Genomic DNA, 15,056 nt, shown 5'->3' with positions numbered 1-15,056 from the left:
AATTCTCTTTAGTTAATAGCATTAATATATGTTATTAGTACTACATACCTTGTGGTCAACACAAAATTAACTCTACTATATATTTCATAGTTTGCTTTGCGTGTTTGCAGCAGATACTCTGCCAATCACCGCGAACACCGGGGGTGCTGATGCTAACTGAAAGATCGCGTGAGCGAAACAGGGATGGTTTTGGCCACTTAAGATTCTCGAATGTGTTATAAGTGCTTCTTATCAGTCAAATATAGGCGTATCTATTTCCATTTCCTCATTTTCTCTCTTAATACTCAAACAAAAAATTAAGGAGATAATAATTTAGTTAGTAAAATATTCCAATCTAATATAGATAATGCAATACAAATTCTTTATTTTTAGATAAGCTCGTTCATTTAGTTCACGATTAAATGAATATATAATAAAAGTACATTTGATAATATCATCCCTAAATTGCTAAGAGAAGACATGTGTCACCTGCAACAGACAAACTTCCGCGTTGAAGATTTAAATATTCGTATTTAATGAGAACTTATCAATTCTCCCTTCCTTCTAGATCGTATCTCGAAGTGAGGAGAATTTATCAGATACGCCGTCAGCCATCGGCGAGGAAACGCGGGAATCTCATGGGCGTTGCTTCGCGAAAGCACGCAAATTTTTTTTGCACCGCCGCGAAGAATATTGCATATACATTAATTAAATATCTTTGGCGCGGTCGGCTTCTATATTTAGCGCTGGTATAATCGAGATCGCCTATCTACCGTATTTCCCTTTAATTTTCCGCAATTGTGCGCCGTTTCTACATAACGCGTTTCGCGCTGAATGAGAGATCGCGGTTCGATCACACATTGATAAGGCAACAAATAATTTCGACAAAATTATCGCTTGCACCGATGTGGTTGCTCGTATCTTGTCTAATCATAAATAATCATGAGCAGATTTCTACTACACTATTGTTTTCACCGTTTGCATATTGGTCCTTATCGCCATCAAGTTATTATTTTCTTCGAACACGAGTGAGTGTCGGTTACACCTGCATAAAAATGCATTAACAGCGGATGCATGATATTACGTGTGCGTTGGTGTGAGTTTACTTCACTTTTTTTCTTGTTCGTCGCTAATATGCAGAAGCCCCTGCTCATCAGCACTCGCGCCTCTTTAATTTTCCGCTAGAGAATGCTCAACCTCTACTCGCAACTCATATAAGTGACCACCATCAGCCGATTGTGTCGAAGAAAAAAAACACGAATAAATCAGCAAAACTACGGTGTGCTACAAATTTTTTTTGCTTTTTTATGTAATGTTTTAATTATTTTGTGTACATGTTTCCATTCATTTTCATCCTTAAGTATTATTAAACAACACGAACATAGATTATTATTACAATTTAACAACCCAAATAACGAGTCTCATTATCCTGTTAAAATATTAAATAAGTTTTTTAAAAGGAATAACTTATAAGCCATAATTTAATTCAAAGATTTGAGAAAGATAGCGTTAGAATAAATTTAAAAATACCTTTCCCAGAAGATTTATTCCATTATGAAACGTGCTACTAAAAATTTGATCGAATCTAAAAGACACGATATTTGTCTTTTAAATGTTGATATTAATCTTCATGCTGCATATCTACATAATATACGTATACGATTACGATGCAGTGGTATAGTAAACGCAACGAATGGCGTATTTAAAGGGGTCTTTAATATTTACCACAGTAATTATTTTCCATTTTACGCTGCCATACCCAGTAAGCGCGGATTTTCCCCTAATTATCAGAGAACAAACGGTCTTAATGCGTGCTTCAAGATTCGATAAAATCGCCTTCTCCTTCCCCGTCGCGCGCTTCGCGCCCAAGTGTACCATACGCATCTTCTACTCCGTTGCTGATGCACATCCGGATGTAAGTACGTCATTGCCGGCGGCCGTATGAAAATGCATCTGCTAAACGCTATCGCGGTCATCCATTAAGGCCGACTTTTATACGGAACGTGCGCGCGGCGCGGCGGGGCACCTTCGGCTTGCTAATTAAAGTAGCCGCATCGCCGGGTGTTAATGAGCAGACGCAGCCATAAGTTAACTCAGCAATTACCGCTGCTTTATTGCGTTCAACGTCAGCGTTATCAATAAATGTAGATCTGTGTACGCGCGAGAATCGGTAAGTGCACGCGCGATCGATGGCTGCGGCGTTTTTCAGCACTGAAACATGACGCGCGCGTGGCACGATTGTACTTTTTAATTCCGCGTTGATAACGTGCGACGAAACGAATAATCGACTCCAATAAAATCTACGGTGTGAATTAAGCTCGTGCGGACTGAGTAACGTTGTCGTGTGTTTCACAAGTAAAATCATATGAGATTTCTCTAATTTCATCACAATACATTCTCATATAATACATATCTTTAGCTATAAATTCTTAAATCTTATTATAAATGTCTTCTCAAAGATAATACAAATTAGAAAAATATTTACCTTTTGATATCTTATGAAATATTTGCAAAAGATTTAATTCCAACATAGTAATCTAGGATATAATATGGAAAGCTACCTTTTAGAACATAATAGTTTCTCAAAGATCTACGACAGGGGCACGTTGTATAAGCTAAGGAGCAAATCGTAAACCTAAAAGTCATCCAGGAAGTACCGTGAAAACTGCACAGCGCGCAAGATGGTGGTTCACACATGTTCATTAATAGCATATACGTCGGTTCCCGTCGATGGTGTTCCGGGGGCTTTTGCGCGCGAGAGAACCGTCCCTCCGGTCGCAGAAAAGTTGTCGGCAAGTAAAAGCACGAACATCGTCGCCTCGCCCGCAATTCCCGGAGTAACTTCGCTTGCCGCCGCGCTTCTGGCTCGCAGAAAATGTATCTATCCGTAAACTTACCTCGAGACGTACAGTCCAGGGGCTGTACCGCGTGTATGTGGCCCGGGCTATGTACTGCCCGACGCGGGTGAGATGGGACCGGCGCGGCGGTTGTCGAGATTCGGTACAAAAAAGTTCGGCAAACGAGGAAATCTCGAAACTGCGACGAGAACTTTCTCTAACGATACTCGGCAGTATCATCGCGGGCTTAAACGCGGTTATTACAAGTCTCGTGCGCGGCACTGCGCCGGTCGATCGCTCGGTATATACGCTTGATAATATTTAATGAGAAGCAGAAAATAATTGCAGAAGATTTGAAATAAAATTTATATACATACATTTAATTTATGAGTGCTAACACCATTAACATCATTTATGTCAATGTTATACAAATCAAAACTAAATTTTCTTTTTTAATTTTAAAAATTCTTCAAATATTCAGATTAACATTCAGAAAAATTGGTATTTATTTGATCTGATCGTTATTCTATAGTGACTCACTGTAGCGAACATCTTGAATTTCTCGCAGCCGAGTAAGACTAGTTGTCTGGCACGAAATTACGATGAAAGGAAAAGGATAGCCGTAACTCATTCCTGCCTCGGAGAACGTTTTTAGGTCGCGTAGTAAGGCGGGGGATGTCTGGATGCTGCCGCATCGATCCGATACATCACGGGGGCATTTACATCCCCCTACTCGCCCCCGTCTTTCACTGCCTCCCTACCGCCGCTCTCCTTCTTTCTTTCTCTTAGACGTTCGTCTCGAGCTCACCAGCCGCACCACCGCCGAGCCGGGGTGGTTTCTCCCGTGCGACCGCTTATGCCGCCACTTTCCTGGGGGCGCTTGCGCAAGCTCCCTTTCCCTCCCCTTCCTGCCGTCACCCCGTTTCTTTGCAACTACCAGGACCCCCTCACTACCTCCTCTTCCCGTCGTATCGCTCCAAGATGCAACGGCCATTGTCTACGCGTCAAATCTTTTCACCCCCGGCGCAACGACATTCCACCCCGAGATCGTAGCGAGGAGCGGTCGTTTACACGATTTTTGGAACTTCCGATCGTGCGATCGAGAGCAGCATTCTACGATGGCGATGTGCTCGAGAAGACTGCTGCGTTCGTTGGGCGCGAGAGAACAGCGATTGAGGGAGATTTGCCCGCTTGCGAGTTAAGACTCCCTTTCGAAGTGTTCGCGTTTATTCGAACGAGGGATTTTCCGAGATGTTTCATTTCGCGTTATCTAAGAGATAGCAGAAAATTGCTTGTTCATTTTATTGCTGTCATTACGTCGCGTTTAAATACACGTTGTAGTATTCAATTACGATGAAACGTATTATAACATCTATCCTTTAATCACTTGGAAAGCGTGCAATTTTATAATTGCGTTACTTGTTTATAGTTGAATAAATTAAATCAACACACATTCCTTTTTTCCTGTTATCTTTCGCAACGTGTAAGATTCGCATAACATCGTATGAAGTTTCCGACGTATTAATTGTAACTGCTGTTATTTCCACTGCCACTATTCCTATTATTGCAGCTGCAATTATTACTCTACCTATTACTGTTATTAAACTACTTTTACTAAATGTGACCTCATAGCCAAAGGATAATATAAACTTCATTATAGATAACGTTCGTCAATTATACTTGCACAGCAATTTTCCTTCGCCTAAGGCGTGCGGGAAATCGCGGCATTATAATAAATAAATGTATAATAACGACACGCGCCACATACCGCACGGAAAACGGCGATTCGCCAGATTTTTACGTGCGCATATGACTCGCGGCTCATCAACCGGCCACGCACCATGTGTGCCGAGACATCAAACAGACCGGGAGGTTTTCATTCTGATTATTGCACGCCGCGTAATTACGAGATAATATCGTGCGCGCGTTTTCCTTTTGCGAGAAATCGTATCGCGCGAAAATTATGACGTGTATGCGAGTTTTCTTTCGACGATCATTAAAAATAATTTCCAATTTCTTTAAATACTTTCTAATACAAATTTTATATCTTATATTTATCATAATTCTTATATGAATATATGCAACATATATTTTTCTACTCTGCCTAAAAATCAATAATATAAATATATATAACACTCTTTATATCGCGAATGATAAAATTTAGAGATTGTTGTAACGTTTTATCTCGTAAGATGGTTTAGCATTTCGGTGGCAAATTATTGGAACTCGATTCGATGACCACGCCCAAGACGATTCCTTAAGCGAGCTGATATCAGGAAGCACAAGGATGCTCGGGTACACGAGTTGAAGAAGATGACGAAAAGAGCCAGGGGGTTGGAAAGACGAGGAGACGGAGGATGGCTCTTTGTCTCGGGGGTTCGGATTCTGGAGATAGAGGCTAATTCCTGGCAGCCACCCTTCGAGGAATGTCGACCTCCACCCTGCACAAGATCTCTCGTCCACCTTTCCGTCCTTTCGTCCTTTTCCTTCGCCTTGCTGGGTACTTTGATGTTCCTAATTTGATTGAAGGAATCCGCCGTACGGATACTAACTTCGTCTTTATTGATTGCTGTTTTGTTCAACGTCGGTTGTCGAAGGGCCGATAGACGCGCCGCAGGATGCAAGCGGTATCTAATCCGAAATCTTTCCGACATAACGTTTAAATTCCGCCGATCCTCGCCACAGCCCATCTCACAGGTAAAGCTGACGATTCTTTTTGCCGTACGTTATGAAAGAATTGGGCAATCTTCGCATTCCGATTATGTCACAATTACGTTTGCAATTTAGTAATAATTAAAAAAATGTAAAAAAAAGCTTTTATGATTGATAATAAAATTAACACCAGTGACTAATCTTTTATTATATGTCATCAGCAATATTTCCATCGTCATCGACAGAGTCTTCCAACATTTCCACAATTTTTCTCAACATCAGCCTTATAAGTTCTGATGCTTGAGACAACTTATGCTAGCGACAGTTATTACATCGTAACTATCAAGAGAATCGTCGAAAATTCGTTTTGATTATATCGAAGTCGCTGCTGGCATCCAGCGATCGGGCTTCTAATCTGATTCGAACCGTTTATACGGAACCAAATGTCGATATCCACTCCGGCGTGGACTTCAACTTCCTTTTTTCCTCCCCCTCCGATTCTCGTCCCCGCCCCGCGCCGCCATCCCGTAAGGAAAAAAGGAACGCTATCAGGAAACCCGATAAAGGGGGTCCGCGAATTTTCTGCAAAACCGAGAGATCTCCGGCCGGAGCTGCGCGCCGTATCTTATCGTGAAGCAGACGTCCGCGGCAGAGAATCCCCCGGACTTGGGCATCCCGTATATAGGTACGTACCTGTATTATATCTGCGTCGTTCACATATCTGGATAGGAGCGCATCATATTCCCCCCCGTACCTCTTTCTACCTATCCACTACCGTTTCTGTATCGATACGTCGTACGTATACGGGCAGAATATCGCGCACGTGTATCTATATTATATCTCGCGAAATATCGAATGGGCGTCGTATCTTCTCGTCGTCTCAAATGGAGACGCTGTGCTGTAGGATGTCCTATAGCAAGTCTAGAATACGCGCCGGATTACCGATCGCGACAGTATCATTTACGAAATTCATCATACGAAATTCCGATTGTTCCGATTTTATACGACGACTCGCAGTTTGCGATGTAAAACGATAACAACTGTGTGTCAAAATGCAAAAATCGTGTCTTTTAATCTTGTCAATGTTGGCACAATAAAAATTCAATAAGAAACGATAATTATGAATCATATTTTACTGATCTTTAAACATTTATATAATTTTATTATATTTGTATCATTTTTTTTATTTTATAACAAAATCAGAATTGCACGTCAACGAACACAGTCGACTTATTTATGCTCTGTATTCGTATTCCATTTTAAAGTCAGAATATATTCTCAGATCTATACATAATACGTTTCTTAAAATATTGGATAGACATATATATGCCTCACATTTTTCGTTTTCTTCTTCCTGTGCAACAGACGGCCCCTGTGTATCTCTTTCATAATAGATATACATGTGTATTTGTGCGCGAAATGCACACCTACATACATATCGGCCAAAGTACCCATTACCAGTATTCGAGCGGTATTAATCTGCTCGGGCTAATTGCATGTCGATTACAGTGATCGTAACGAGTGCCGATAAATACTGGAATCAAAGTGAAAAATTTCCGCTCGAAACGTTTTAGGCCATGCGTGCAATACTGAGTGCTCGATGAAGGCTGTTTTGATCGATATAAAATATCGTCGGACCCATTTGGGAGATATTATTCTACTTTATGACACGCGAGATTCCTCGTCAATTTTCGAAGTAAATTACAGGGATTATAAAAGAATTATTAGTTTTTTATACAAATGTACTCTTCTAACGTGTTATTATTGATATTCTCACGGCTATAAAAATGTAACACAAACATTTATTTTGTGCTTATTTTCAATATTATGCCTTTATGTATAGATTTGCTTTATGATTTTATAAATACGTCGTTTGGTTCTCTCGTTCAAATTAATTTAAATTTATTAGTTAATTTATTAGTTTAATGTATCAAATAATAACTATTTAGGATAAAGATATAAAATAACATTTATGAGCTCCGCGCAATATTTCTATTGGTATTTATGTTATTAACTAATAACTTATATTAATTTTGAACATAGCGATATAGAAAATAGTCTCTTACATAATTACGAGATAAGTTAAAAATGATTGGACAATCGATCCCTTTTGCCTTTCATCGCTTGAATTTTGCAAAAAAGGGCCGCGGGCATGTCGAGCATCGGTTGTCCTGGGGAACGAGAATGGTTGAGGATGGAGGGCAACACAATGGCATTACTAATGATTTTACTTCGAGCGACCCTCAGGGAAGTCATATCGATACGATAGGATACCGCGATACGCGAGCAGAAACGCCGGTCGGATAAACTAGGAACCGCCAAGCCCTCCGCTTCCGTTTTTACTGACGGCAAAGAACGAAGGAAAAAGAAGAAGGAAGCAGAGAGAGAAAGAGACCGCCGAGACGAGTTCAGGGGTTACGTCTACTTGATCGACTCCGCCGACTGTCGATGATTTCGTTTACTCGAAATGGAAAAGAGCGAATAAAGCTCCGATATGATGATATACCTTACAGTTCAATTTTGGTTTAGTTTCGAAATATGTGGGTATCTTCGATTAATTTAATTATTTTATCTCAATTTTCTTATCTTTCGCTTTTTTAATTATTATATCTTTTAAATCGTGATCACACTATAAATATATATCTGCGCCATAGAAAAAATATTAAACGTCTATGCATTTTTTTTACATTAACTTTATGTGCAAAGTATTAATTATTAATCATTTAAATATCTAACCGTTGTTTTAAAATAATGAATATTCTCTAGTCTTTATTCTATAGCATAAAGTCCAAAATCAAGAAATTTGAGGATAAGCGAATTGGACGCACACCCTGGCGCGCAAAAATTTCGTGAAAAAGAAAGGGACGTGATATTCGGCAACATCGTTTTAGGAGCCGTTACGCTCCCGCGAGGCTGCACGAAACGCCTTACCCTCTCGGTACAGCTAAATGTCTATGTTCCTTCTATTATTCTACCCCTCGTCGCGCCGCACACTTCGAAACTCACTCCGCCATTCCTACGCCGGAAAATCCCTCGCGGCGTTCACTCAATCATACGCTATTTGTGTCGCGGCGACCACGTAGCACACAATCGGCGCAAGAAAAAGGTGTCCATCGAGCAAGAAAACTCACCCTGCGTGGATCTTGGCGTCGTTCGAGCTCTCAGGACCGCATCTCTCCCTCTTCTCCCTTGTCCGTAATCGCAGTTTTGCGCCACCCCCGACCACGGATCGATCACTGATTCATTTTGCTGGAAATATCAGTTAGAGTCATTTCAACGTATTTATTAGCTCTACAGGTTGCGATTGTTAGAATATGCATTCTGATATACATATGTCAAATCAATATAAATAAATCTCTTAGATAGTTTTTTTAGAGTGCAAGCGCTCATAAATACCGAATCCTACGTTTAATATACTATGCAATGCGCATTAGAATACTCTACAATTACAGCATCAGACATGGACGCGTGAGATCGTGAAGATATTCCCGCTGGTAATTTGGTTCCTTGATTAACAATCATCGTCTTTGATGCCTACTTATTATAGTGGGGTGTGCAATTTCCTGCACCATAAAAAATATTATTTATTTTTGCCGTAATCCGACGCGCTGGCGCGTAGGAAGCGGAACGCGTTTTGCTGGCTTAAATCTCGTCGAGTCACTACCGTTAAGTACGATTAATTATTTTTAAGTTTTCCACTTCGCGAGCATCGCTCAGACGCAGGATCCATTATCTGCTTTCCACAATCTACATAAATCTTGCATGTCATTTGCATTTCGCAGGTTGTTCTTTCGTACACCCTGATTCATTCATTCACTCTGTGCGTGGGCCGGATTGCAATTATAACTGATTAATTCTCGTAATCGTAAACGCTCATAACGCGTCGATACTAGATACGGTGCTATGATAACTTGGCACAGTCATGTGACATCTATTCTGGAAGATCTCCGATTACAAAGTGAAAACAATCTTGATGTTTTTCATATTTTTATGTAACATATATAATAGAATTTTAATAGAATGTAAATAGAAAAATAATCAATAATAAATATAAAATTCTTAAATAGAATACTCGTACACAATTAACAATGATCAGATTTTTAACTTACTGCATAAAGAACGAAAATAAGTTAAGACAAAACATTACATAAGATTGTACGTTATGCGCTAAACGTAGGACATTTATCGTCAGCCCCCGACTACGCTTTCTCCTATTCTCCCACGGAGCATCCTCCAGGAACTCCCTGTAACGAACAATGTCTCTGTTTTCCGCTTCTCCCCCGCCGCGGAAACCATTTTTATTCGCCGCAGTATGCGCTTCATAATCTTTGTCGACTCCTCGAATGTCAGACTTCTTCTTGCCCAGCCCGCACATCCTCTTTCCCTCGCTGCCCATTCCCGCAACCCTCCTAGCCGAATGTTGCCTTCGCTTTCTTGCGAGAGTTTCTCCTCAGGATAGAGATCGCCTTTGTGCTTCCATCGACTCGGGCTGACAGGTGGAAATGGACGATTAAACGATCGACAAACCCGCCAAGAATTGTCTGGAAGCGTTGGTCAGTACTACCGCAAAAAGCAGTCGCATTCAAAACGAGGTGTTTTTTGTAACTCGCCATTTATGTCTGGGAAGTTGAAAGAACGGCGCGAGAGAAAGGGAGCGATATGTTTGTTTGAAATAAATGTCGCAAAATAGACGTCTTCTCTTTATTACAGCAAATACGTGCAAAAATTTTTTAGAGAAGTTTCAGAAAGAGATTTTATTTGCTAAATATTTACCAATTTTTAAATAAGACAATGTTGACAATTTCTAATACAATTGTTTTTTCTTTATCTCAAGTGGCGAAAGGGTTAATTGAATTTTATAGATCGCATGTACATATGTTGTTTATATATATTTCAAAAAATAAAAATTAGGAAGAAGAGATTCAACAATAAAAATAAATAATTTTAGCAATTTCATAACAAATTTCTTTCAGAATGTGTCTTATACAATTGCATATTCCCATACATTATTCCATTATATTTCCTACATCGCTATATTCTGGATATGTATCTTTCTTATCCTAGGAAGCTCGCACAATATCCTCGAATACATATAGGTACGCATCGAGAGGGACACAGGGAGGGAAAGTAAGCGAGAGGGCGATGAAAGGAAAAAGGAGGGTTGAGACCGAAAAGAGAGCACGGAGGTTTAAGCTAAAAGAGGAGGACGATTATTTATGGGACGGTTGGATGGTGGCGCGTCCGTGCCATGCATAGACAGTACCTCATTCCGATCGGCAAACGAATGGCTCATTTTCTGTCCGCGAATGTTCGAGAACGGCATTTCTTAATATTCGCCGGTATCGGGAGATAACCGGGGTAAGCCACGTTCCCATAGAAACGCAATGTCGCCATGCTCTCGGGGACTGTGACCTGTGGCTATGCAAGCGGTCACGCTTTGTTCACGACATAAGCGATATGCTGCATAAGACGCTAATCTGCTTTTTCTATACCTGTGCTGGTCAAAATTATTTTTAACATAAAAAAAGGAAATGTGATATTTTAATTGTGCGCTTCCTCTTTTCGAAATGTAAAATGATATTGATTATTCCGATACTTAATATGTATTTTTATATACAGCATCGGTAATCATAAGAGAAAAAAAGATAAACTTTATGTAATGGAATAGAGCAATTTATCAAATTAATACGCGAATATTTTTCGTGCTGTCTCACGTTAAATCATATCCCAGAGCCAAATTTTTGTGGTCAACCGCGACGTTAAAAGCGCGAAAGCCACGTCGTCGTTGGAATGGAGGAGGCCGGGTTCTTCCTCCGACGGAATCGCGAAAAAAGAGGAAAAAGGGGGCAGGACGGTGGCAGAACGGATGCAGCTTTTCAGAAGAGCTTTTACGAGTCGCATATGTGACCGCCATCTCCTTTATCCCCCGCTTTATATTCCTGGCACCATGTTACATCCCTCCTACCCTTCGGCCACCAGCTTCTCTCCTCCGTACAACCATCACCTCAATCCCCACGAACCGGGCCGCTCCTCTTACGGGGGCAAGGGATGTCGGCAAGGAACACCGACACACCACCTCCAACCCTAGTCGACCCTTGAAAGCTTCGTGAGGAATTCTTTTTTCATATTCACTAGGGAGTGATAGTCCGACGTAACCTAACAAATTTCCAACCCCCGAATCTACGAGTGATACACCCTCCGTCTCGTTCGCCCGAACGCGCATTTAAATCCTCCAAAGATCCTCGCCTGGTGCTCGAGCGAGAACCGATCCGTTCTCGTGCTGCTTCCCGCCATCCGTCCAGTCTTTCCACCCCCATCCGCCATTCCACCCCCCCTGGCCACTCCACGAAAAGCATGGTCGACCGCCACGACCGCCCAGGGACCGATTCTTTCCACGCACAATTTACAGTTTCACATTTTATTCCCATCGCGCGTTCGACAGCGGGGGGTTGAGGCGCGGGGGGGCTCCACCCGGATAAACTCGTTTCTCCCTCCCGGTCGCCAATCATCTTTCCTGCCGGGTCTCTGCGGTTTCTTGCGGAGAACGGAGGTCCACCCGGAAATCCGTGGAATTGTTATTTATGATATCGAAATTATTCGAGGACAACTGTGTCTCTTCGTTGGGACTCAAGATCATGGATAACGCAAATAATTCAAATGTCCAAAAGTTATGTAGCTCTTTAATAATCTGTCCTAAACAACGAGTTGAATATAATAGTTAAATAATCATTTTTTAATTTTTAATTAAGATATCATACTTGACAATGATATCAATAAAACCCATGCTTTCTATTTAATTATAAATTGATATATGTATTAGCTTGTTTTTATGTAATTATGTCAACAGGTTATTACTTAATGGCCGTTTTATTACCTGCGTGAGGGCTCAATTGAGCGTAACGAAATATTTTCCCGTAATTGAATAATCAACGGTTAATCAAACTACGATAATTATCGTGGATAGACCATTTATCAAAAGTAAACTGAGCGAGTGCTGCGTAATTATTCACGCAATCATTTGAATAATTGCTAGACAAATTAGTGGAAGATAAAAGGCTAACGTGCATATTAAGTGTGTCCGGTCTCTCAGAAGTGTCTGCGAGAAGTAATTAAATCAAAGATAAGCTCATGATACATTCACATACTAAAAATGTAAAATGTTCCATTAATTTTTGTTAAGCTAGATTCACTTATATGGTTACTTTTAATTTTGAATTGCATATGTTAATTAATGTTAATTCATATTTTCTGAAAGTATTAATACATAATCTAAAAAAAATGTTTTAATATATTTTTAATTTCTTTCTTAAACTCAGAAACTCTCTTATTTAACTTTTAATTTATAAAAAAGATACATACTATATTATTAATAATATAATTGCTTTTGATGTGAAAATTAAACAGTATATGATATAATCTAAAACGAAATAAAACTGTTATTTTAATATTATTTCCGCTACCATATATGCATGCTAATTATTACAAATTCTATCAACGCATAACTATCACATAAATTAAAAAGAGCCCAAATTGATAAAAGTGGTTCGAAAGTAACTGTTGCTTCGTATTTATTTGATTCGACTATGTGAACGGTCCCTGATCTGCGAAATCGTAATTAATCGCTAAACATGATTATAAAATACGTGGTAATTTAATTTTTAACGGTCAATGACTTCGATCGAGAAGTAATTTCGGTTTTTACATTCGGTTCAATCATGCTTGTAAATAACTAAATACCTGTTTTATACACAACGATTATGCTATAAAATTCAGTAAATGTTTAGTTTTATCCCTACAATAATTCTTTTTCTGATCTCATTATATGTTAACAAATTTTATGACGAAAAATCCTTTAGATATTTTTAAATATCTATTTAATTGTAATAAATTAACGCGAATGAAATTATTTTACATTTCGTATCATATTTATCAGAGACACTTAAAAAAATCATTAACAATAAGCTATATATTTCTCACAATTTTTATACAATATAATTATAAGCTACCTTATGGATTAACGCATCATTTGGTTTTATCCACAGCACGCGTGCGAACTATGAGAATGACGGCGTGGAAGGACGCGACTGGTCGGCGAGACGACAAATTACAGAGAACGAAACGATGGCTGGATCACCGTGCGCCGCGAGGAGACATTAAAATGCCGTGCCGCAAAAATCGAACGAAGTGGGAGGCACCGTGGTGCATTTTGCGTCACGGTCACGCAAATCTGCTGTCGATTGGCACGAGTTACGGCGTCGCGAAACGGTTGGCCGCGGACACGTTCGGAAGTCAATGACGGATCGGCATAGGAAAGAAACGGAGCCATTAACTGGCCGGCGAACAGAAGAAACGACCTCGCGATCGCGCCGTGACGAGAATCCGTCGCTGATGTTGATCAATGCTGCAGTTCACGGGTTTAATGCGATCGACGGGAGGTGCTCGAGTCGCGAAAGTGCTCCAGTAAGTATCTTTGTTGTTATATCTATGCAAATATATATATATACCAAATTGGTCCTGCCTCCAAACAACAGGCCCAAGTCTACCTCCGATGCGAATACACATGCAGCGCGAAACAGTTTGATCGTCTCGATCATATCCGTCGGCATTTGCATAATTACAATTTCACGGTATAAATCAACACGCGGAAACACGCAATACGGCTAGACGCATCGGAAGCATGTTTCCGAGCGACTATCAAGATCATCTGAGTATATCTTAAACGGAAATATATATCGTGTTGTGCTGCAATATAGCTGCCGGTCAAGAGAAGTAAAATGTCTGTCATGCGCGTCAGTATCATAATTAAAACCACCACATATGCAAGGAAGCAAGGAAGCGATTTTCCTTCAAGAGTGATACGCTTCTATGCCTCCATAAATATATATATATATATATATATATACAACATACAACTGTATACATTATCAATCCAACGCAACAGTAAGAAAGTATTAAAGTTCTAATCTATAATATTCTCTCTCTTTCATCACAGCAGGTTTGACAAAGAAATATTTCTCATTTATAAATTGCAAACGGACATTGTCTCGGATTTCTACTCATATCCGTAATTTATTTTTGAAACATAAATTATTATTTAATAATGCGGCAACTTTCTGTTCATAATAAACGTAATTATATATGACGATGAAGTAATATTTGAGTAACGTAATAGTACGCTTGACTTCGGCTCAAGTGCACAACCGTGCAAGTGTCAACTGTTTAATATCAAGACAAAGTTTACTCGTTTAATGAACCCTCTGCGATTAGCGGAGGAACAGAAAACAGGTTTGACACAAGCACACGCTCAATAGCGACTAACGAGCCGTTGCTCCTTTTCTTTGGAATCGGGGAAACGCATACTCGAGGGAATGTTGCACGCGGGTTCGAATCTCGTTAATGCGAGAGCAATTTATGCCCGGTGCACGCTCCCACTTGGTCGATTATATTTATGATTTCCACGTATTATGCCAGATTCGCAATGCTCCCAACGAACGGTATGCGACGCGAGATGGTTGCATCGCGGGCCGGTTGCAGCGCGAGTGATGCAGCGCTCGGGCCAAACGCGAACGATAAGTTAATTCGCGCCGG

The 15,056-nt window shown here is 40.2% G+C and overlaps 2 protein-coding genes across 2 annotated transcripts in view; one reads left to right on the top strand and one right to left on the bottom strand.

Moving 5' to 3' along the window:
• The window catches only part of LOC112466119 (mitochondrial pyruvate carrier 1-like), a 39,880-nt gene that overhangs the window by 17,900 nt on the left and 6,924 nt on the right, over positions 1-15,056 (bottom strand). Inside the window, exon 2 of the mRNA XM_025034016.1 lies at positions 8,600-8,717. Coding sequence (XP_024889784.1) covers positions 8,600-8,717 — 118 coding nt within the window. The remainder of the gene's footprint in view (positions 1-8,599; positions 8,718-15,056) is intronic.
• Positions 1-15,056, top strand: part of LOC112466116 — a 49,241-nt gene that overhangs the window by 31,814 nt on the left and 2,371 nt on the right. The window contains exon 4 of the mRNA XM_025034013.1: positions 13,511-13,928. Coding sequence (XP_024889781.1) covers positions 13,511-13,764 — 254 coding nt within the window. The 3' untranslated portion in view covers positions 13,765-13,928. The remainder of the gene's footprint in view (positions 1-13,510; positions 13,929-15,056) is intronic.

The sequence above is a fragment of the Temnothorax curvispinosus genome, unplaced genomic scaffold (genome assembly GCF_003070985.1).
Source record: "Temnothorax curvispinosus isolate PA1 unplaced genomic scaffold, ASM307098v1 QBEX01015898.1, whole genome shotgun sequence".
Classification (NCBI taxonomy): domain Eukaryota; kingdom Metazoa; phylum Arthropoda; class Insecta; order Hymenoptera; family Formicidae; genus Temnothorax; species Temnothorax curvispinosus.
This window is presented reverse-complemented; position numbering and strand designations above follow the sequence as displayed.